The sequence below is a fragment of the Drosophila ananassae genome, chromosome 3L (genome assembly GCF_017639315.1).
Source record: "Drosophila ananassae strain 14024-0371.13 chromosome 3L, ASM1763931v2, whole genome shotgun sequence".
NCBI lineage: Eukaryota > Metazoa > Arthropoda > Insecta > Diptera > Drosophilidae > Drosophila > Drosophila ananassae.
This window is the reverse complement of record NC_057929.1, coordinates 23942229-23966737: the sequence shown is the minus strand read 5'-3', so window position 1 is coordinate 23966737 and position 24509 is coordinate 23942229. Positions and strand designations below refer to the sequence as shown.

Below are 24509 nucleotides of genomic sequence, written 5' to 3'. Positions count from 1 at the left end.
TCAAGCTCTTCTGGAATTTGCACTACCGGCAACTTTCGCAAACTTTCGTGTGGATACTTGTAACGCCTATTGTTCAGTGTAGACTTTAAAACGTATCGGTCTCCGTCCAATACCTCGACCACCAAAAAGGGTCCTCTGAACTTAGGATCTAATTTAGTTTGCTGTCTCTCGCTGTTTTTAAGCAGCACAAAGTCCCCAACACAGAACCTTGTTACTTTAGCCTTATTTTTATCAAATTTTATCTTCTCATATCTAGCGGCGTCCTCCATGTTCTTAGTGGCCAACTCCCTTGATTTAATCTTGTCAATTTAATCTTCGGTATCACTAATAGGTATCAACCCTAGTGATCGCCCAACTTTACCAATTAAAAGTTCTAAAGGACTACACTTAGTGCTACGATTAACTGTACAGTTAAGAGCTAACTGCACATCCCCTAATGCATCCTGCCACGATCTAGAGCTTGTCTCAACAGCCGTCAAAAAATTCTTTAGTGTACTCATGACCCTTTCAACTTGACCGTTGGCTCGACTTGCGCCCGTTCCAATTAGATGTAATTGAATTTTTGTTTTGTTTTTTTTTTTTACACACCGGGTTCCTAGATAAAAAGTCAACGTGTGCCATACGTTTACCTTCCTTGTATTCAATTTCGAATTCAAATGTTTGTAGGAACTCCCACCAACGATAAATCCTAGGTGACAACTTGACTTCATTTTGATAAGACGCTAGCCCAATAAACTGACTTAAAGAAGTAACTGACTTTGGTGGAGGCAACGCCACTAGTGATTCTATTTTGTTAGAATTTGGACGTATCTCTCCCGCTTGTATCTCATAGCCCAGGTAGCGCACTGAAGTTCTCAAAAAAAAAATGCAATTTGAAACGTTAAAAGTTAATCCTGCCTTCACTAAAACGTCTAATACAAGTTTCAAACGTTCATACGCTTCTTCCTTCATTTCTGAAACAATTAATATGTCATCCATATAAACAATTACAAACGAATGAGCAAGACTGCCGAGTGCCTTTAATAAAAGATAGGAATGTTGGTTTAGCAATGATATTAAAATTTCTTTTTCATTTTCGACCATTTTCGTTTCAATATTAACAAAATTAGTGGGTTGAGTGGTGTCACAAATGTCTACAACTTTAGATTGAACAATTTTAAAATTATCATAGGAGACTTCTACTGTAAACCCTTGAGACAATATTTCTCCGCCGATTACAATATTATTTTTCATACATTCGTCTGATCATGATGTTTGATTCAACTTGTGAGGAACTATAGGTATTGGCATTACCTATCCCCTTTAAAGAATTAACGTTATGAATTCTCTTACCAGCTTACTTATTAGAAACGCTTTTCTTAATTAATGAGCACTCAGCTCCCGAATCAAATGTAATTGGAAATCTCTCACCATTGACCAGCATACTCGATTGAGGCTCCACTATAGCGCATAGCTCCACTCTTTTTTCTGTCCTGACTCCCAATCCAGCGTTCTGCACTTTTTTTTGACAATTAGTGGCTATGTGTCCCGGCTCCTGACATCTGTAGCACGTTACGTTAGTCTTTCCATGACAGGGCTGCGCTGACCGCCACTCCTTTCCAGTTGTCGAAACCTGGGACCCGGATATACAGTCTTGCTTTTTATGACCTAATTTTCCACACTGGTAACATTTGATTTCCGCAGTTTTAGCTCGCTTCGTCTCTGGTTCCCAGTTCGTTGCATTCGGGCGCTCTCTTAGGGCTGAGAATACTTGCAACTCCGCTTGCAGTTCTCGTCGATTGCTAACATGCGTTGTGTGTATCATTCGCTGCAAACGCCGGTCGAAATTAGCCATGTGCCCAAGAACCAACGCGATGGAAATTTGTTCTGAACTCAAATTGCGAAGTTTTGTGCACAGTGACGTCACACAGCGACTTGCAAAAACAGGCAGGCTTTCGCCATTGCTTGGACGGCTATTAAGAAGGTTTAAAATGACGGCGGCCGGCGTCTCTGAAGTCTCGTATCGCTGCTCAAACAATTGCCGAAACTGTTGCCAAGTTATTCCCGGGTAACATATTTGGGATAACCATTGCGCCGCTGTGCCTTCCAAAGCTTTACTTAACGCTAATATAAGAGCGCTGTCACCTAATGGTTTTTCTCGTAAGATGATGTCGACCGTAGCGCACCACTGCGTGGCATCCACACCAGCAACGTCCGGATTATATTTCGGCAGGCAAATCTCGCTAGTCGGTTGCAACTCACTCGCCGGCATCTGTATCCTCTTAACCAGTTCCAGAAAGTTCCGATTTTGTTGTTCTAACAGAGCGAATACGTCTCTAGAAGTAGTTTGGTTAGGGCCGTATCCCACTTCTGATGTCGGAGAAGTTAAGCCTTCTCCTCGCGGGGTCTCGGGATTTCTTTGTTCGTTCCCCTGGTGGTGTTCCATACCATGTTCTGGCTGATGCAGCGAGTCCTCGTTGCCTTTGTTGCTCATCTTTTGTCAAATTATGTTAGCAGTGAAATCCACACGTCTAGCTCGATACCAAGCAGAGATGAAAAAGGAATAGCAGGACCAGATCTAGCAACACAACGAAGCCACACCCGGCCTTAGTTCGCAAACTAAGTCCTCATCATACCAGGACTGATATATTCCTACTCGACCAATGGTCACACCTTAAAGTCTAATGTCTAACGAGAGACTGAATTACCTCCTCTCCGACATATTTTAACTGGTCTCGACAAATTCTCTAAATACCCAAATAAAGATATTAAATTCAAGGGCCTCCGAGAACATTAAAACTCCTTTGAAAGAAATGCTGATAGCTTTCGGCATTTTCAAGTGTGTTGTAATGGATTACGAAGATCAGCTTAAAATATCAGTACACAACACGACAGATCCATATGCTTCAATAAGCAGAAAGATTTCATTCTACACTCACTGAAATCATGAGATGCATAAAAAAAGATAAAGGCAGCCTGACGTTTGAAGACCTAATTATTAAATCAGTTGAAGAATACAATAGGTTCATCCACTTAGTAATAAAGAAAAAGCCAGTTGACGTATTTTTCAGAAGCTCCACTCCAAACACTACGGAAGATATATAAAAACAGCGGGACGTAATCAAGGAACAAATAAAGAAAAAGCAAGCATCCGACTTAGAATATTATAACCAATGACTTCCTCTCTTTATCTTAAAGCGGACGGACGTGTTTTTTTGTGCGCACTACGTTTTTGTAAAATTTGCAAGCTTTCTATAAACAATCGGTGTTTATTTCTTTACTGATATAAAAACAAATTGCAATTTTTTAGATCCGTATCGCTTCGCGTGTGCAGTGATATATTTGGAGGTAAAATAATAATTTATTTAACTTACTTTCCAAACATAGCCCTGCTCTGCTTCTTCATCTCCTACGGTGTTGTTGCTATTCTTTTGCTTCTACTCTCGCTCAATAGAGATTCTTATCTCTATTTCTTTAAATCTTACTAACTTGCACTAACTGCTCTCTTTAATCTCCCCTTCTCTTTTCCTTGGTACAGTGGTTCAAGGTTCCTCATTAATAAAATCAAATAATATTTTTAAATTAATTATTAATTTTTTTAATAATTTTTAATAAATTAATTATTTAATTTTTAATAATTTTTAATAAATTAATTATTTAATTTTAAATAATTTTTAATAAATTAATTATTTAAATTTTTAATAATTATGGATTTTAAATTGGTCTGTGCATTAAAGTCTTGCAATAAGACAATCTCGTCTTCCCAGCGTACCATCTATTGCTGGCTCTGTGAAAACGTTTTACACGCTAAGTGTGCCGGGTTCACGGCCTCAGTGTCGGATGCAATCTCGCGTAGGTCTGGACTCCACTTTTGCTGTGACGGTTGTCGTGCTGTTCAGGACGAAATGAGGTCGTTCATGAGGCAGACTAAAAGCGGTTTCAAGGAGTTGATTAGTGGTTTTCGAAAAATCAATGACCAACTCTGTGCGCTTGATACACAGTTTAGTAGTCTTCAACTACTAAATGAGTCTCCCAAGCGTAAGAAATCCGCTTTTAGTGATGTGCTCGGGTCGAATAATCTTCAGCCTGCTCAGCCGACAACTATGCAGCCGCTTATATCTCTGGCCACCCCAAGGGCCGGACCTGAGAAAAATTCGGCTTCCGAATGTCTCGGACTCAATGAGCAATTGTCCGATATGTCCTCTGTGGCATCGCTTCAAGTGATCCCAGACCCAATAATTCAAACTCCTGTAACAGTCACCAAACAGGGTAATAAACCGTCCGGACCCCCGGTACGCACTGATGCCGCAGTATAAGTTACGACGGCACCAAAACCCTTGCAAGTGATCCCACCATCAAAACACATTTTTGTTTCCCGGCTTGCCCCTGATACTTCGGAGATTGATATCTCGGCTTACATCAAAGCCAAAGCAAAAGCCGACATAAAGGTGGTGGATATTACAAAATTCAAATATTCTTACACCAGGCACACGTCATCTTTCAAAATACGTGTGCCCTTGCAGATGTTCAAGACGATCTGTTCCGCCAGCTTTTGGCCAGAGAACATTTTCGTCCAAGAACATCAGCCAAGTACGGTGAAAAAAAAGATAACCAAACCTGTGGGTGTAAAACTCCCACATGTTAAGGCCACTGATCAACCTTCCACCTCATCTTCCTCAATTTCAAAAAACTAATGTCTTCATTAACACTTACTTATCAGAATACAAGAGGGTTACGTAGTAAACTTCCCAAACTGTATTCTGATAGTTCTTCTTTTGCATCCCACATTATTGTATTTACAGAAACTTGGTTAAAGCCGGAGATCTTAAGCTCCGAAGTTTTTCCTAGTAGGTACACCACTTTTAGATGTGATAGAACTTTGCGAAGGGGAGGAGGAGTGCTAATTTCTGTAGACTCCAAATTCGCTTCTGAAGAAGTAAAATCACAAGAGTTTGGTGACATTGAATTTCTTTGCATCAAAATCACTTTGTCCGATCAATCTTTGTATGTTACCTGTTCGTACATACCACCTTCGTCCGAACCGCCAACATACTGGCAACATTTGTCCGCTATTCGTTTGGTTTTCGATCATCTGTCTGATGGTGACCAGCTGATAGCTCTGGGTGACTTTAATATCCCAGAACTTATGTGGTCAAATGTTGATAATTCACCGTCTTTACAGCTTAACTCCCACCATGACTTCCCTGAGGGCATGTTCGACATGTCACTCGGGCAAATTAACCACGTTAGAAATTCTTTAGGTCGGCTGTTGGACTTATGTTTCGTTTTTCAATCGAAAATAATTACTTTTTTGACCTTAAGTCTACAGTTAAATCTCAGAAAGTTCGTTTCTTTCGTAAGGCTGACTTTATGAAATTAAACAAGTTAATTTTGGAATTTGATTGGTCTGATTTAGTGGCATGCGAGGATATAAACATCGCATTACAAAAATTTTATTACACTTTGAACATATTTTTCGACGCTTGCGTGCCGTGGAAATATCCGTCCGCTTCAACGAATCCGCCTTGGTATTCAAGGCACCTTATAAATTTAAAGAATAGTATGAGTAGACTTTTAAACAAACATAGATTATCTGGCTGTACAGTTAGTTATTCAAGATACTTAGTAGCTCGGTCCAATTTCACCGTGCATAATGCAGAATGTTATAGGAGTTATATTCGCCGCTGCAGGATTCAGTTTACTCAGGATCCGAAGCAGTTTTATAACTTTGTAAACACTAAGCGTAAACATGTATCTTTTCCCCCACTGCTTACGTTTGAGAACTCTTATGCGAACACCGATCAGGCAATGGCCGATCTCTTTGCACAGTTTTTTCAAACTACCTATTCACCTAGCAGCAGTTTAGCTCAGCCTTACACTTATAATATCCAATCAGCCAACCTTATATTTTGCCCATCTTTCGATCAAAGTGGTGTGTTATCGGATCTTCTTAAGGTTAAGCCCGTGTATTCGCCAGGCCCTGATGGAGTACCAGGCTGTGTTCTGAAGTACTGCGCCGAGGCACTGTGCAAACCGCTTGTTAAACTCTTTAATCTATCGCTGGAAACTTCGATCTTTCCCTTTATGTGGAAGGAATCCTTTATTATTCCGCTGCATAAAAAAGGGAAAAAATCCGACGCTGCTAATTATAGAGGCATCTCTAAATTGTCAGCAATTCCAAAGCTTTTTGAAAAACTTATCACTCCACATTTGCAACACCTATGTAGTTCAATAATAACCCCGTGCCAGCATGGCTTCATGAAGCGCCGCTCCACCACTACCAACTTATTGGAGCTAACATCATCACGGATGGCTTCCGGAATGGCTTACAAACAGACGTCATATACACTGACTTCAGTAAAGCATTTGACTCTGTTAACCATTCGCTTCTTATAAGTAAACTCAGTCTTTTGGGATTCCCAACTGATCTTCTTATGTGGATTTCGAGCTACTTATCAGGGAGAACCCAACGTGTTTTCTTTAAAGATGTTACCTCGCGTGTAGTCCGCGCCACATCGGGGGTGCCCCAAGGAAGCCATCTTGGACCCCTACTTTTTACTCTGTTTATTAACGACTTGCCCCTTGCCTTAACTAATTCACTTGTACTTATGTACGCTGATGACGTTAAGCTATGCCTTCAGTATAAATTCACTAGCGCCCAGTCTAGACTTCAATCCGATTTGGATAAACTTCAAAATTGGTGTTTAGCAAATAACCTAAAGCTTAATGGATCGAAATGTAAACTTATGTCTTTTTACCGATCTAGTCCCCACCAGGCTATGTACTTTCTCTATGGGAACGCCTTAGAACGATTAACTCAGGTTAACGATCTAGGTGTCCTATTAGATTTGAAACTTAAATTTACCGACCATGTATCTACCATGGTTAATAAAGCTATGGGTGTGCTTGGTTTTATTAAAAGATGGTCAAAAGAATTTAATGACCCGTACATAACTAAAACGTTATATACATCACTGGTCCGTCCGATTCTTGAGTATGGATCGTGTGTCTGGAGTCCTCAATATGGAGTACACCAAGATCACATTGAATCTGTACAAAAAAATTTCCTTACTTTTGCTCTTAGGGGACTTAATTGGGATGCAAATCTTTACCTCCCCTCTTATCATAGTAGACTTTTACTAATCAACTTACCAACATTAACAAATCGTAGAACGATGCTGGGTGTCATGTTTCTATATAATCTTATTTATGGAAATATAGACAGCCAGCATTTACTAACACGTTTAAACTTTAACATTCCTAGTAGAAGGACCAGAAACTTTCGTTCTCTACTCCTCAGCCATTGTAGTTCGACATATGCCCAACACGATCCGTTCAGGGTATTATGTTCGGACTACAATGGTCTCTACCACATCTTATCACTTTGCTCTACTAACAATGTTAAATCGCTTATATTAACCGCCTTATCTATGCAACACTCTTCCTCGTAATATCTTTCTCCTAATCCTCGCTTATCTATCTCGGATCTATTCCCGCGATTCGAGCCGTACGTTACGCGGCAGCGTCCCTCGGTCGGTTGGACGGGAGGTGGGCTGTACGTATGCAGTGGGAACCGCGCAAAAAATATAAAGAACAGCCAAAACAATACGAAACGGAAGACACAATTTATGTAAAAATTGACAAAAGACTCGGTACCAAACTTACCCCATGCTATAGAAACTACCAATAAAATCCAATCCGGAAAAGTAACACAAGAATAACATTAGAAACTAACTTTCAGATTATTCACACCAACTTGCCTGGGTCTGCCTACAGTCTTCGATTTTTCCAACTCACTCCGGTATCACTACAGTAGGAGTTCGGGTTTTCGCTTTTCCAACTCTCAGCAGTTTATTAATGTTCTAATATAAAATGAATGTCCACTCCCTTAAACTAATCAAGAAGCTAAATATAATTAAAACAACATCCTAAAAATATTAAAGAAGAGAAGACAATTGAAGCATCCGTAAACTATACGTCAGCCACTATTCTGCTCATAACGACCATAAGTCTGATCACAATGGTAGTCAGAAGGTGCAAACTAAAATAAACTGCCTCAAAAACGACGATCGGCGGATCTGTCCCCGCCTAACCCAGTTCTTTTCTATATTGCGAACGAGGGCGCACGCGTTTAAGGGGGAAAGAGTTAACACAAAATATATCAAATATTAAATAAAACTAAATTACTAAACAACAACAGCAATAGAGCTTATGCAACCACATCTGCACAGTACACAATATGATGCCATGGCAACAATAAGGGTTACACGGATCGAAAGACACATGCGCTGAGTAAGTATTGATTATGCTTGCGATCGGGGAAAAGCCAAAACAAATAAAGCACCAAAATATTTAGCAAGCTCAGTCAACCCAATGACAAGTGCATCTATCATCAATTAGGAGCAAAGACATGGACTTCAGTTAGCAGCAGCAACCACGACAGCGATCGCGACAGCCATAGGTTTAGTTATTAATTATAAGAATCATTTGTCAGTTCAAAATCAAAATCTTTGGCTCCTCACGAAGTTAGCCTTTCTTTCTTGTTTTCGTATCAAATGCCTCAACTACGTATTTTTTGTATAAAGTAAAGAATAAGAACATCATACTTACCTACAACTGAAAATACCATTGTATAGCCAACTGGGGGAGTTGTAGATACTTGGCATTCATAAACTCCAGAATCACGCAATTGAGGGAATTTTATCTTAAAGTAAAATATGTGTCGAGTGTTAAAAATTTCAAAACAAAGTTATTTGTCTTTTTAATTATTTAAAAAATAAGAAAGGAAAGCTTATTTCGGGCGGAACCGAAGTTCATATACCTTATGAAATTTGGAAGAAAAAATAAGATTGCCCAAAATGGAATGCGTAGAAAGTCCCTTCGTTCTAGCTAAAAAGACACCAAAGTTATGCCAGTTCCGATCGTTCAGTTATATGGCAGCTATAGGATATAGTCGGCCGATCCTTATGAAATTTTGCAATGATCAGATTACTTTATCCAAAATAGAATCTGTACAAAGTCTCATCTTTCTAAATTAAAAAACAACAAAGTTATGGCACAAATCAGTTATGGCGATCAATCAGTTATATGACAGCTATAGGATATAGTCGACCGATCCCAGCCGTTCCGTCTTATATACTGTCGGCAAACAAAAGAGAGATGTGTGCAAAGTTTCAACTCGATAGCTTTAAAACTGAGAGACTAGTTTGCGAAGAAACCGATAGACAGACAAACAGACAGACGTCCGTCTGTCGGTCGTCCGTATGAGACGGACATGCTCATATCGACTCAAGAGGTGATCCTGATCAAGAATGTATATACTTTATAGGGTCGGAGATGTCTCCTTCACTGCGTTGCACACTTTTGACCAAAATTATAATACCCTCTGCAAGGGTATAAAAGTTTTAGATGGCACTTGGTTCAGATTCTATTTTGGACAAAATAATCTGATTTGCCAAATTTCATAAGGATCGGCCGACTAAATACGATCTGCTATATATCTAATAATATAAGATGCGTGGCGCAAGGGTATATAAACTTCGGCTCCGCCCGAAGTTAGCTTTCCTTTCTTGTTTAATTTTAGTTGGTACACATACATTTCGAAAATGATATGTACTAGAAACAATGATGGTCATCGCCTTTACACGGCCTACATAATTCAATATATGGTAAGTGTCGCGGAACGGATTAGGTTATCGATAGTTAGTTAAGTTTAAATTAAGCGCCACAGTATTTTTGTATCGATAGCTTTGGTATTTTAAGTTTAGATTATTTGGTCCCACGAAAAAAAGGTAAACAGAGGGAAACAATTGGCGGAATTAGACCGATTTGCGCCATCAAGAAAGAGGGAAGACAAACTGCGGTAGGTTAAGAATAAGTAGTTGTAAAGATAAGAATTCAATGTAACCTTTGCAGAATAAAACCGATCAACAAGCACAGAACTCCAACTGTTGTCCAGCACTAGTGTTTGAAGTGTTTAAAGGCATTCCCCGTGATCGGCCAAGCGGCGACATTTTCTTTTATTCGCACTCTGCAACATGATGCCCACGAAGCATTCGCCCCGGCGGAGCCCCAGGTTGGAAGCCTCGGGTGTTCTCGCAACTGCGACCACCACGGCCACAGCAACTTGCACCCCGGCAAGCTCTGCGAGTGTGGCTGGTGATCGGCAGCGGCCACAGACTCCGAAGGAAAGTGGAACAGCCGCCAGGAAAGCGGCAAGTAACCTGCAGCCCGAAGCAAGGGGGCAGATTACAGACCCCACAACTGTGCAAGTGGCGGCCCTGATGGAAAGGATCGCACGTCTCGAGTCGGAGCTGGAAAAGGCAAGGGCAAGTGGAGGACAAGCAGAGGCCGGCAGGAATCCCGTTGGATTCGGGGCAAGCGGCGTTGGAGTGAGCGGTGCGGCGAATACACCGCCATGTTTGAGTGGAATGATGCAAACGGAGCTTGGAGTGACGTCATCGCTGCAGTTGCCGGCTCAATTGAGTGCAAGTTTGCCGCCACAATGGAGTGGAAATTTGGCGCCGACGCTGGGCGGCCATTATGCAAACGGGCAACCTGTCACACGGACATACACACCAACAACAACAGTGGGCTATTCTCTGCCATTTTGTGTGACCGCCACGGCGCAGCCTGGGCTAGGTTATGTCCATCCGCCACGGGAGCCGACACACAATTTGGAGGTATCTGCACCATCGAACCTGCCATATGAAGTGGCGACGGCGAGCATACCTGGATGGACGCCACGTAGATTGCCTGATCTTCCCGACTTCGACGGTCAGCCAGAGGAATGGCCAATATTTCTGTGCGCGTTCACGGAGACAACGGCAGCCTACCGGTGTACACAACTGGAAAACAACCAGCGGCTAGTGAAAGCCCTGAAAGGCGACGCCCGAGAGACAGTGAAGTCGTTGCTCATCCATCCCAGCAACGTAGAAGCCGTTATAGAGCAGCTTCAATTTCGGTATGGACGTCCGGGGCTACTCATCCGTAGCCAACTGGATAGCGTGCGCGATGTGCAGCCAATTCAGGAGGCCAACATCGCAAGGATCGTCCCGTTCGCAACGAAGGTGAGCAACCTAGCAGCGTTCCTGCAGTCAACCCCGATCGGCAGGCAGCACCTAGGGAACCCAACCCTACTGGAGGAGCTGATCGCCAAGCTGCCGCTGAGCAAGAGGTTGGACTGGGCGAGGCACGCGGTCACGATACAACCGTATCCGACAGTGGTGCACCTGAGCGAATGGCTTCATGAATTCGCAAGACTGGTGTGCACTGTCACGGACGTTGGAGCCAAGGAGCAACCGAAGCGAAGGATCCTGCACGCGAATAGTGTTCACGAGGAGGAGCGGTATGCCGACCGCCCCAGATGTTGCCCTATATGCGAGGGACAACACCAGATCAGGGACTGCAAGGAATTCAACGGCGTTTCTACGACGACGCGGATCGAGTCAGCGAGGAAGTTGAGACATGTCCCGGTTCTGCAGGAAGAGCCGCGGATGCAACGTCCACGGATGCCAAATGAGGCATCACTACCTTCTCCACGAGTCACCTGGACATTCTAGACAGCCGTACGTCGCAGAGGGAGGCCGCAGGAGCGATCAGAGAAGCAACAGCAAACGGAGTGGAATGCCACGACCAGTGGATTCCAACGAGAGGAGCCGTCCCACGTCAGCCGCAGTTATAGACGCGGGGCGTGAGCAGGATGAAAGGCGATCGACGAGTGACCGCCACGATTTGATGCATCGGAACCTGAACTGCGTTGACTCGATTGGATGCCACCTACTATTCCGGATTCTACCCGTGACGTTGTACGGGGAGAATACGCAGGTCGACACCTATGCACTGCTGGATGAAGGATCGTCTGTCACGCTCATCGATGACGAACTCATCCGCAGCCTGAACCTGAAAGGCGAGAGTCGCCAACTGAACGTGCAATGGTTTGGTGGGAAATCTGCCAAAGAGCACACGAAAGTGGTCAGCCTGCAGATCAGTGCAGCGGGCAAGCCAAAGCGCCATGGGCTGAAGAACGTGTACGGAGTAGCCAATTTGAACCTTCCGATGCAGAGCCTGCGTCGGGATGATGTACAGGCAGTGGAGGCAAATGCGCGCCTGCCTGTGAAGCCGTACAACAATGCGACGCCGAGGATCCTAATTGGACTGGATCATGCGCATCTTGGAATACCCCTCAAAACAAGAAGCTATGGATCTGGAGGACCATTCGCAGCAGCCACCGCACTTGGATGGGTGGTGTATGGACCGGTGAGCGGAAAGGGGAGCTCACCGCTGCAGAGTTCGTGCCTCCTAGCCGTGCCCCAGGATAATCTTCTGGAGAAGATGGTCAGCGACTATTTCGAGATCGAGAATTTCGGAGTAAAGCCGGCACAGCCAGTCGCAGCTGGCGGAGTGGAGCTGTCGCCGTCAGTCGCAGATGCAGACGGCGACGCACGGGCCCTGAGAATCCTGGAGGAGTCGACTAAGCGAGTAGGTCGACGATACGAAACCGGGCTGCTATGGAGAGACGACGAGGTGAGACTGCCGGAGAGCTACAAATCGAAAAGAAAACATCGAAAGAAAAATGAGACGCGACGTGGACTTCGCGCGGGCCTATAAAGGATTGATGGACGATTACGTGAAGAAGGGGTGTGCACGACGACTGGAGCCCCAGGAAGTCCAGAGGTACCAGGAAGGCAAGCTATGGTACCTGCCGCATTTCGGGGTGGAAAACCCGAACAAACCTGGAAAAATCCGGCTGGTCTTCGACGCGGCTGCCAAGGTGAACGGAGTGTCCCTCAACTCAGCGCTGCTGAAAGGCCCACAGCGCTACAAACCACTTCCAGCAGTGCTCTTCCATTTTCGGGAAGGAGCAGTTGGGGTTTGTGCAGACATCAAGGAGATGTTTCACCAGGTACTAATGCAGCCACAATATAGAGGTTCCCAGAGGTTCCTGTGGAGGAACGGAGATGACCAGCGGGAGCCGGACACATACGAGATGCAGGTGATGACGTTCGGAGCAGCTTGCTCACCATGTTCGGCGGACTACGTGAAGACCTTGAATGCCTCGCAGTACAGCAGCACAGACCCGCGAGCAGCCCTGGCCATCAAGGAATACCACTACGTAGACGACTACGTCGACAGTTTCACCAGTGAAGAAGAAGCTATCGCCGTTTCGACACGGGTGAGAGAAATACACGCAGATGCAGGATTTGACTTGTGTCGATTTACTTCCAGTTCGGCAAGTGTGGTCAGAGCGTTGAACCCACTTGAATCCATCGCTAGCGTCAAATGGACCGAAGCTGAGGAGAAGGTACTAGGAATGTACTGGCAGCCGGCTACAGACGACTTCAAGTTCGGCATCAAATATCATCGAGTCCCGAGAATCGTGATGACAGGGGAACGCGTCCCTACCAAGAGGGAGTTCCTAAGCCTGGTCATGTCCACGTTCGACCCGATTGGATTCCTGAGCTGCCACATGGTGACTGCCAAATTGCTAATGAGGGAGATTTGTCGGAAAGGAGTCAACTGGGACGAGCCGCTACCAGCTGATTTGGCCGCAGCCTTTGAGGATTGGCGGCAAGGAATGAGGAAGATCGAAGAGTTCCGATGTCCGCGCTACTACTTCGGCGGTGGACGCGTGCGGATGCTACAGCTGCACATCTTTGTGGACTCCAGTCAGTCGGCGTTCGCAGCAGCGGCCTATTGGCGGACCACTTCCGAGAACGGAGACGTGCAGGCGCATTTCATAAGCTCCAAGACGAAATGCGCTCCGATGAGGACTATGTCGATCCCGCGACTGGAACTTCAGGCAGCAGTATTGGGCACGAGACTGATGGACACCGTCAAGCAAGAGCACGGTGTGGCGATCAGCAGCTGCGTATTATGGACGGACTCTAAGACTGTGTTGCACTGGATAAGCAGCACCCACCGGAGATGGGTTCGGTTCGTCGGTAATCGAGTGGCGGAGATCTTGGAATCCACGGAGGCGTCCCAGTGGAGATGGATTCCGTCTGGCGAAAACGTGGCAGACGACGCGACGAGGCCGCGCAAGGCCGTGGACCTGAGCATCGGTTCGAGATGGCTAAGCGGTCCACCATTTCTACGAGGACCAGAGGAGAGCTGGCCAAGATCGAGCGAGGGGTGGATCCCTCCGACGCCCGACGAAGAGGAAATGAAATGTGAGTTTGCTTTGGTCATGGTGAATTTCATATCCCTGCAGAGATTCTCGAAATACAATCGACTGTTGAGGAGCACCGCATGGGTGCTCAGATTTATTCGTCGGTGCCGTGGATTGCGATACGATGGAGAGGATCACGGACTGACGTCGATGGAGTGCGCTGAAGCTGAGCGCGCACTAGTACGGCAATCGCAGCGAGAAGCGTTTGCTGAGAACGACCAAGGGAAGGCCGCCAAGGGCAGCCGGTTGCATGGACTGTCCCCATACTTCGACGAGGACGGAGTAATGCGAGCCAGCGGAAGGATGGACGACGCGACGTGTGTGCCATACAGCGCACGTCGACCGATCATACTGTGTCACGATGAGGCACTGGCGGAGATGATCGTTCAGCATCACCACGAGAGGATGTGCCATCAAAACACGGAGGCAACCATCGGAGCGATCCGGCAGAAGTTCTGGATTACGAACTTACGGAGGCTGCTACGAAGGGTGGTGAGCAAATGCAACTGCGACCACCACGGCCACAGCAACTTGCACCCCGGCAAGCTCTGCGAGTGTGGCTGGTGATCGGCAGCGGCCACAGACTCCGAAGGAAAGTGGAACAGCCGCCAGGAAAGCGGCAAGTAACCTGCAGCCCGAAGCAAGGAGGCAGATTACAGACCCCACAACTGTGCAAGTGGCGGCCCTGATGGAAAGAATCGCACGTCTCGAGTCGGAGCTGGAAAAGGCAAGGGCAAGTGGAGGACAAGCAGAGGCCGCCAGGAATCCCGTTGGATTCGGGGCAAGCGGCGTTGGAGTGAGCGGTGCGGCGAATACATCGCCATGTTTGAGTGGAATGATGCAAACGGAGCTTGGAGTGACGTCATCGCTGCAGTTGCCGGCACAATTGAGTGCAAGTTTGCCGCCACAATGGAGTGGAAATTTGGCGCCGACGCTGGGCGGCCATTATGCAAACGGGCAACCTGTCACACGGACATACACACCAACAACAACAGTGGGCTATTCTCTGCCATTTTGTGTGACCGCCACGGCGCAGCCTGGGCTAGGTTATGTCCATCCGCCACGGGAGCCGACACACAATTTGGAGGTATCTGCACCATCGAACCTGCCATATGAAGTGGCGACGGCGAGCATACCTGGATGGACGCCACGTAGATTGCCTGATCTTCCCGACTTCGACGGTCAGCCAGAGGAATGGCCAATATTTCTGTGCGCATTCACGGAGACAACGGCAGCCTACCGGTGTACACAACTGGAAAACAACTAGCGGCTAGTGAAAGCCCTGAAAGGCGACGCCCGAGAGACAGTGAAGTCGTTGCTCATCCATCCCAGCAACGTAGAAGCCGTTATAGAGCAGCTTCAATTTCGGTATGGACGTCCGGGGCTACTCATCCGTAGCCAACTGGATAGCGTGCGCGATGTGCAGCCAATTCAGGAGGCCAACATCGCAAGGATCGTCCCGTTCGCAACGAAGGTGAGCAACCTAGCAGCGTTCCTGCAGTCAACCCCGATCGGCAGGCAGCACCTAGGGAACCCAACCCTACTGGAGGAGCTGATCGCCAAGCTGCCGCTGAGCAAGAGGTTGGACTGGGCGAGGCACGCGGTCACGATACAACCGTATCCGACAGTGGTGCACCTGAGCGAATGGCTTCATGAATTCGCAAGACTGGTGTGCACTGTCACGGACGTTGGAGCCAAGGAGCAACCGAAGCGAAGGATCCTGCACGCGAATAGTGTTCACGAGGAGGAGCGGTATGCCGACCGCCCCAGATGTTGCCCTATATGCGAGGGACAACACCAGATCAGGGACTGCAAGGAATTCAACGGCGTTTCTACGACGACGCGGATCGAGTCAGCGAGGAAGTTGAGACATGTCCCGGTTCTGCAGGAAGAGCCGCGGATGCAACGTCCACGGATGCCAAATGAGGCATCACTACCTTCTCCACGAGTCACCTGGACATTCTAGACAGCCCTACGTCGCAGAGGGAGGCCGCAGGAGCGACCAGAGAAGCAACAGCAAACGGAGTGGAATGCCACGACCAGTGGATTCCAACGAGAGGAGCCGTCCCACGTCAGCCGCAGTTATAGACGCGGGGCGTGAGCAGGATGAAAGGCGATCGACGAGTGACCGCCACGATTTGATGCATCGGAACCTGAACTGCGTTGACTCGATTGGATGCCACCTACTATTCCGGATTCTACCCGTGACGTTGTACGGGGAGAATACGCAGGTCGACACCTATGCACTGCTGGATGAAGGATCGTCTGTCACGCTCATCGATGACGAACTCATCCGCAGCCTGAACCTGAAAGGCGAGAGTCGCCAACTGAACGTGCAATGGTTTGGTGGGAAATCTGCCAAAGAGCACACGAAAGTGGTCAGCCTGCAGATCAGTGCAGCGGGCAAGCCAAAGCGCCATGGGCTGAAGAACGTGTACGGAGTAGCCAATTTGAACCTTCCGATGCAGAGCCTGCGTCGGGATGATGTACAGGCAGTGGAGGCAAATGCGCGCCTGCCTGTGAAGCCGTACAACAATGCGACGCCGAGGATCCTAATTGGACTGGATCATGCGCATCTTGGAATACCCCTCAAAACAAGAAGCTATGGATCTGGAGGACCATTCGCAGCAGCCACCGCACTTGGATGGGTGGTGTATGGACCGGTGAGCGGAAAGGGGAGCTCACCGCTGCAGAGTTCGTGCCTCCTAGCCGTGCCCCAGGATAATCTTCTGGAGAAGATGGTCAGCGACTATTTCGAGATCGAGAATTTCGGAGTAAAGCCGGCACAGCCAGTCGCAGCTGGCGGAGTGGAGCTGTCGCCGTCAGTCGCAGATGCAGACGGCGACGCACGGGCCCTGAGAATCCTGGAGGAGTCGACTAAGCGAGTAGGTCGACGATACGAAACCGGGCTGCTATGGAGAGACGACGAGGTGAGACTGCCGGAGAGCTACAAATCGAAAAGAAAACATCGAAAGAAAAATGAGACGCGACGTGGACTTCGCGCGGGCCTATAAAGGATTGATGGACGATTACGTGAAGAAGGGGTGTGCACGACGACTGGAGCCCCAGGAAGTCCAGAGGTACCAGGAAGGCAAGCTATGGTACCTGCCGCATTTCGGGGTGGAAAACCCGAACAAACCTGGAAAAATCCGGCTGGTCTTCGACGCGGCTGCCAAGGTGAACGGAGTGTCCCTCAACTCAGCGCTGCTGAAAGGCCCACAGCGCTACAAACCACTTCCAGCAGTGCTCTTCCATTTTCGGGAAGGAGCAGTTGGGGTTTGTGCAGACATCAAGGAGATGTTTCACCAGGTACTAATGCAGCCACAATATAGAGGTTCCCAGAGGTTCCTGTGGAGGAACGGAGATGACCAGCGGGAGCCGGACACATACGAGATGCAGGTGATGACGTTCGGAGCAGCTTGCTCACCATGTTCGGCGGACTACGTGAAGACCTTGAATGCCTCGCAGTACAGCAGCACAGACCCGCGAGCAGCCCTGGCCATCAAGGAATACCACTACGTAGACGACTACGTCGACAGTTTCACCAGTGAAGAAGAAGCTATCGCCGTTTCGACACGGGTGAGAGAAATACACGCAGATGCAGGATTTGACTTGTGTCGATTTACTTCCAGTTCGGCAAGTGTGGTCAGAGCGTTGAACCCACTTGAATCCATCGCTAGCGTCAAATGGACCGAAGCTGAGGAGAAGGTACTAGGAATGTACTGGCAGCCGGCTACAGACGACTTCAAGTTCGGCATCAAATATCATCGAGTCCCGAGAATCGTGATGACAGGGGAACGCGTCCCTACCAAGAGGGAGTTCCTAAGCCTGGTCATGTCCACGTTCGACCCGATTGGATTCCTGAGCTGCCACATGGTGACTGCCAAATTGCTAATGAGGGAGATTTGTCGGAAAGGAGTCAACTGGGACGAGCCGCTACCAGCTGATTTGGCCGCAGCCTTTGAGGATTGGCGGCAAGGAATGAGGAAGATCGAAGAGTTCCGATGTCCGCGCTACTACTTCGGCGGTGGACGCGTGCGGATGCTACAGCTGCACATCTTTGTGGACTCCAGTCAGTCGGCGTTCGCAGCAGCGGCCTATTGGCGGACCACTTCCGAGAACGGAGACGTGCAGGCGCATTTCATAAGCTCCAAGACGAAATGCGCTCCGATGAGGACTATGTCGATCCCGCGACTGGAACTTCAGGCAGCAGTATTGGGCACGAGACTGATGGACACCGTCAAGCAAGAGCACGGTGTGGCGATCAGCAGCTGCGTATTATGGACGGACTCTAAGACTGTGTTGCACTGGATAAGCAGCACCCACCGGAGATGGGTTCGGTTCGTCGGTATTCGAGTGGCGGAGATCTTGGAATCCACGGAGGCGTCCCAGTGGAGATGGATTCCGTCTGGCGAAAACGTGGCAGACGACGCGACGAGGCCGCGCAAGGCCGTGGACCTGAGCATCGGTTCGAGATGGCTAAGCGGTCCACCAATTCTACGAGGACCAGAGGAGAGCTGGCCAAGATCGAGCGAGGGGTGGATCCCTCCGACGCCCGACGAAGAGGAAATGAAATGTGAGTTTGCTTTGGTCATGGTGAATTTCATATCCCTGCAGAGATTCTCGAAATACAATCGACTGTTGAGGAGCACCGCATGGGTGCTCAGATTTATTCGTCGGTGCCGTGGATTGCGATACGATGGAGAGGATCACGGACTGACGTCGATGGAGTGCGCTGAAGCTGAGCGCGCACTAGTACGGCAATCGCAGCGAGAAGCGTTTGCTGAGAACGACCAAGGGAAGGCCGCCAAGGGCAGCCGGTTGCATGGACTGTCCCCATACTTCGACGAGGACGGAGTAATGCGAGCCAGCGGAAGGATGGACGACGCGACGTGTGTGCCATACAGCGCACGTCGACCGATCATACTGTGTCACGATGAGGCACTGGCGGAGATGATCGTTCAGCATCACCACGAGAGGATGTGCCATCAAAACACGGAGGCAACCATCGGAGCGATCCGGCAGAAGTTCTGGATTACGAACTTACGGAGGCTGCTACGAAGGGTGGTGAGCAAATGCAACGTTTGCAAGCTGCGAAGGGCACGACCAACTCAGCCCGAGATGGGTCCCCTACCAGAGGACCGGCTGGAGGCCAACGGATGGCCCTTTAAGTTCACTGGTTTGGACTATTTTGGACCGCTATTTGTGACGGTTGGACGACGCACGGAGAAGAGGTGGGTGGCTCTGTTTACGTGTCTAACCACAAGAGCTATCCACTTGGAGATGGCTCACGATTAGGAGCGATAATGGGAAGAACTTCGTTGGAGCCGACCGCGAAGCCAGGAGGTTCAGCGAAGTGTTCGAGCCTGCACAGATCCAGGAGGCGCTGTCGTCCAAAGGAATCGAATGGGTCATCAATTGCCCGGCGAACCCAGCTGAGGGTGGCGCCTGGGAAAGGATGGTGCAGTGTGTGAAGAAGGTGCTGGCGCACACAATGAAAGAACTTGCGCCCAAGGAGCACGTACTGGAGAACCTGCTGATTGAGGCGGAGAGCATAGTGAACTCTCGTCCGCTCACTCATCTACCAGTGACGGTGGACCAGGAGGCTCCACTGACACCCAACGATTTGCTGAAGGGAGCACCCGATCTTCCAGACCTTCCCAAGGATGACGGACAGGAGGTCGTGAGATGCGCTACCAGGAAGCAGTGGCGCATAGCGAGGATGATGCGGAATCGTTTCTGGAAGAGATGGGTGCATGAGTACCTGCCTACACTTGTGCGCAGGGAGAGATGGTGCATGCACGTCGAGCCAATTCGCCGAGGAGACCCGGTGTTCATCTGTGATCCTGCCATACCACGAAGGGAGTGGAAACGAGGCGTCGTGGAAGAGGTGTTCACCGGAAGAGATGGAGTACCTCGTCGAGCGGCAGTGCGGACTAACGATCGAGCCAAGACTATAATGCGTCCCGCTTCGAAGTTAGCTGTCCTGGATGTGGTGAATGCGGCTGCTTCACGGGGGTGGGGATGTCGCGGAACGGATTAGGTTATCGATAGTTAGTTAAGTTTAAATTAAGCGCCACAGTATTTTTTTTATCGATAGCTTTGGTATTTTAAGTTTAGATTATTTGGTCCCACGAAAAAAAGGTAAACAGAGGGAAACAATTGGCGGAATTAGAGAAACTGCGGTAGGTTATGAATAAGTAGTTGTAAAGATAAGAATTCAATGTAACCTTTGCAGAATAAAACCGATCAACAAGCACAGAACTCCAACTGTTGTCTAGCACTAGTGTTTGAAGTGTTTAAAGGCATTCCCCGTGATCGGCCAAGCGGCGACAGTAAGATTTGATCAATTTCTTCTCTTATATATTCTCAAGAATATATATCACTCACTTATAATACCCTCTGTAAGGGTATAAGAATGCTCTAATAAGAAATTTTTTTTAAGACAAAAACTTTTTTTCTAAATTGGTTTTAAGGATTTTATTCATATAGTCCTTGAGATAAACCAACTTTTGATTTATCATTCAGCTGTGAAGTAAAGGTACATATTCATTGCATTACATAAACTTATTTAATTGCGTATCTTGTTTTTTGTAGTTTGTGCTTATAATAAATAAATATAAAAAATTTTTTTAATGTATTTTATAACTAAGATGTTCTTTGTTAAGAACAAACAATATAAAGTTTTTTTTTTTTACTTATGGAGGCACTGGCCACTACCGGACTCCGAAAAAAAAATCCCAAATTTGTATGTGATCAAACATATATGGACGACTCTTTATCATGGCAAACAAACAATGTATATCAAATGAATTTCAAATAATAAAGTTATCAAATAAAAAACCTCTTGACAATGTAAAATACTGGTGAGAAACATTCATGCAACGCCCAAAAAAGTTGATATAAAATAAAACAAGAAAGGAAAGCTAACTTCGGGCGGAGCCGAAGTTGATATACCCCTGCAGTTAGGTAGCAGCTTTTATTATTATATATATATCGGATCGTATATATCTGGTCGATCCTTATGAGAATTTCACCATCGAATCTATTTTCTAATAAAAATTTTGGAAACAGCCACAAGTATCTTTGAAAATATCTATGTTGTGCCATATCCCATCGTTCAGTTACATGGCAGCTCTATCAGTTATATGACGGCTATAGGATATAGTCCACCGATCCCTTTCGACTTATATACTGCCTGCAAACCAAAGAAAGATGTGCCTAAAATCGATAGCTTTAAAACTAGGAGACTAGTTTGCGTAGAAACAGACAGACGAACATGATCATATCGGCTCAGGAGGTGATCCTGATCAAGAATATGTATACTTAATGGGTGCGGAGATGTCTCCTTCACTGCGTTGCGGGGTAAGAATAACACTTGCTGGGTTTTTTCTATTTGATAATATATAATATAATATTTCGGGAGTTTTTGGGAGCTTTAATTAATGTTTCAAATCTAGGCTTTAAAAAAAAGCTTTACAAGATTTTTTATGTATAAATAATTTATATGTATAAACACAATTTATTTTTCTAACTTGATTTGGTTGATGTACAAATTACATATGTGACCTGTGCGTAGGTTTGAAGACAGATTTAAGAAGTAAGAGGCGCGGGAGCGCGGTTCAACGCTTGATGCTGCGGAGCGACCGAGAGATACCGTGAGAGAGCGAGACAACTCTAGCGCATGACGGCAGAAGCAGGTCGAATGCACGAGAGCGGGCGACACGAAAAGGGACATAAAGATGAAAGTGACGTCACAAAATCAATAAATTATTGCCGACCAAATTTCTTTCCGGCGGCTGCTTGGCAAGTTTACGCCCTTCACCAGCACCATGTCATTAAGATCGTTGCTCTTCCTACCATTTGGACCAGAAACACTGCTGAAGAAAGACGATGTGTTGCCAGGCATCTAGCCGGTTTATGTTGAGTTTGGTCAGATCTGACTCTTTAAAACGGGCAGAAAATAATAAAAAGTCAGGACATCCAGATCAACGGAGTTTTCAGAGAGAAGGTCTAACGGTCTGGAATTAATCACAGCAGCAATATTGTACATTAGCGTCTGCAACTCGTCGGCCTTTAGTGTACGTGAAAAAAATGAAAACGCTGATGTAACAATCCAACCAATACTGAGACTGTATCATCGCCAATAACGATCGAGGTCCAGCGTGCAGGATGTGCTTATGAAAGCTAATGATTATGCTTCGCGTTACCGGATGGCTCCTGGATGTAATCCAACGATGAATTCTTGAAACGCCCGTCTCTGGAGGAGGCAACCATTCCCTTTGCTGCAACGTCCTTATTTCATCACCCAAATGAGCGCGCTGAACTGCCCACAAAAGCATGCGTGTCCCCGCCTTGATATAATGAATGATAATTCCTTTATGAATTCCTTTATGAACCGTCTTCCAAACTTATAGACGTACGCAAACACTCGCTGAAGAGCTGGAAAGGAGTTAGCGTATTAGCATGTAGCCACGGGGTCTGTATATGGCGACTTCACCAATAAAATTGAAAGGTGAGTTCTAAAGCTGGCTTCTCGATTACTATCGTCGCAGGCCAGTTATTCCGTGTCTTTAAAAGATAGGGCGAGCAGCTAGATGTTAGCTGGATTTTTTGACGTAGGCACATAACGCCACTACATGGAATGAGTCAGATTTTGGAAGGTCGACACGCGGTTGGCGACCTAAAACGTGAAACCTGGCCGGCTCATCTCGAATCCAGGATAACACAACTGAACAACAAAAATACTTCCCTTTGTAAGCGCATAGACTGTGAACCTCTGCCATCATTCTCGCCAATAACTCAACTCTAGCCAGCTCTATCTTCGGCACTATCTTCTGAACGTCTTAAGGGGCGATACACGAGACTTCGCACATAGAAGGCGGCTCTCAGCTCCTGTAGACATGTAGACACATGCTCCATAGGCTTCAATGCTGGAGTCACAGAACCCATAAATATTCACGAGTGCTCCAGAAATATGCGCCAGCCGAGGAAATTCTGCACATTGGATGTGACTGAAGTTCTGGCAGATCTCCTGCCACTCGGTGTATAAACCTTGAGGTAAGAGACATGCTCTCGACACAGCTTCTGCAAGAATATTTTTGCATTAGTAACGACTGGACCAACAAGGCCCTGAGGATTGTATAACCGCGCTATTGATGATAAGACAGAACGTCGAGACGACTTCAAAGTGGACTGAAGAGCAAAAAACGAAAGCAGCAGCTGATCAGTGGATGGGTCCCAAGCCAATCCTAACGTTTTCGTGAAGTTTCTGTTGTCATCAAAAGTTAAATAAGACTCCCGATCCCGATTTAGGCACGCCTGCTAGGGATATTGGAGCACCACTTCCGCAGCTGAAATTCGCACTTGGAATCTTCCACTTGGTGCGTTAAATGCTCGTCCTGAGCCAGTTGGTTCATCGCTTGCACAGATAAATAGGACGCCGGCTTTGTTTCATATGTAATAGTGTCCAATTTATATGTTTGCAGCTACCCCAAAGGGGAATCTCGCCACAAAATGCACTGCAAGTAGCTGTCGGACGAAGCTATCCTCACACAACGGTACATCTTACAAATTTCGTCAGTCAGTGCTACCGGATGCGAACAAAAACTCAGCAGGATGTGCTTAGGAAAAAGCTTAGGTTGGATGAGCGGCCCAGCCATTAAGATGTCATTCAAAGAATAACCTGAGGTGGTAACACCGGAACCATCAATCACAACCCTAGGTTTCGTAGTGGCGCTGTCCGTCTGTGGTGATATGGCAGATATGATGTCCTGCTGTGATATGGCAGAAAAAATTTGCAAATTTGGCGGAAGCAGGGACATAAGAATTATGTTAAGAGGCTTCCTTAAGGAGGACGAAAACGAAGCTCTGATCAAAGTGACTGTCGCAATCCAGTTCTTCCTTTGACGCCTTCACAATGAGATAGGTACAGTTTTCCACTTCCCAGAACTGGTGAAAAAGTTGATCGAGCCGCTCATCTAAAGAGCCTTATGGGCTGACCAGTCGCTTAGCTGCAATGACCATACCATTATCAGGGCCTGCAAAGTTGTCTGGATTGAGGGAAAACCGGGAGATATATGAATTGGCCCCACATTGGCCATGCTCAATGCAAAATTGTGCTGAAAGTCGCTGATGTTAGAGGCTAAGATCGCAGTTAATTGTGCCGAGTAGTCCGAGCACCACACCCCTAAAATGCCTCCTTGGCGAAGAAAGAATAACCGGCAACGGCCGCTGGACAAGAAACAGCGTCGCTGAATGCGGACCGCTCTTTGTCTTAGCGTGGATCTCTTTGTGTTTCTACTGTTCCCTATGCTTGGAGACCGAGCTCTATACACACTTTGCTCAGCTCCTCCTTGCG

General features: G+C 46.9%; 1 protein-coding gene across 1 annotated transcript in view; it reads right to left on the bottom strand.

Annotated features, from left to right (window-relative positions):
- Window positions 1-24509, bottom strand: part of LOC26514477 (protein CEPU-1) — a 148115-nt gene that overhangs the window by 89689 nt on the left and 33917 nt on the right. The window contains exon 4 of the mRNA XM_014904723.3: window positions 8590-8683. Within this exon, the coding sequence (XP_014760209.1) occupies window positions 8590-8683 (94 nt within the window). The remainder of the gene's footprint in view (window positions 1-8589; window positions 8684-24509) is intronic.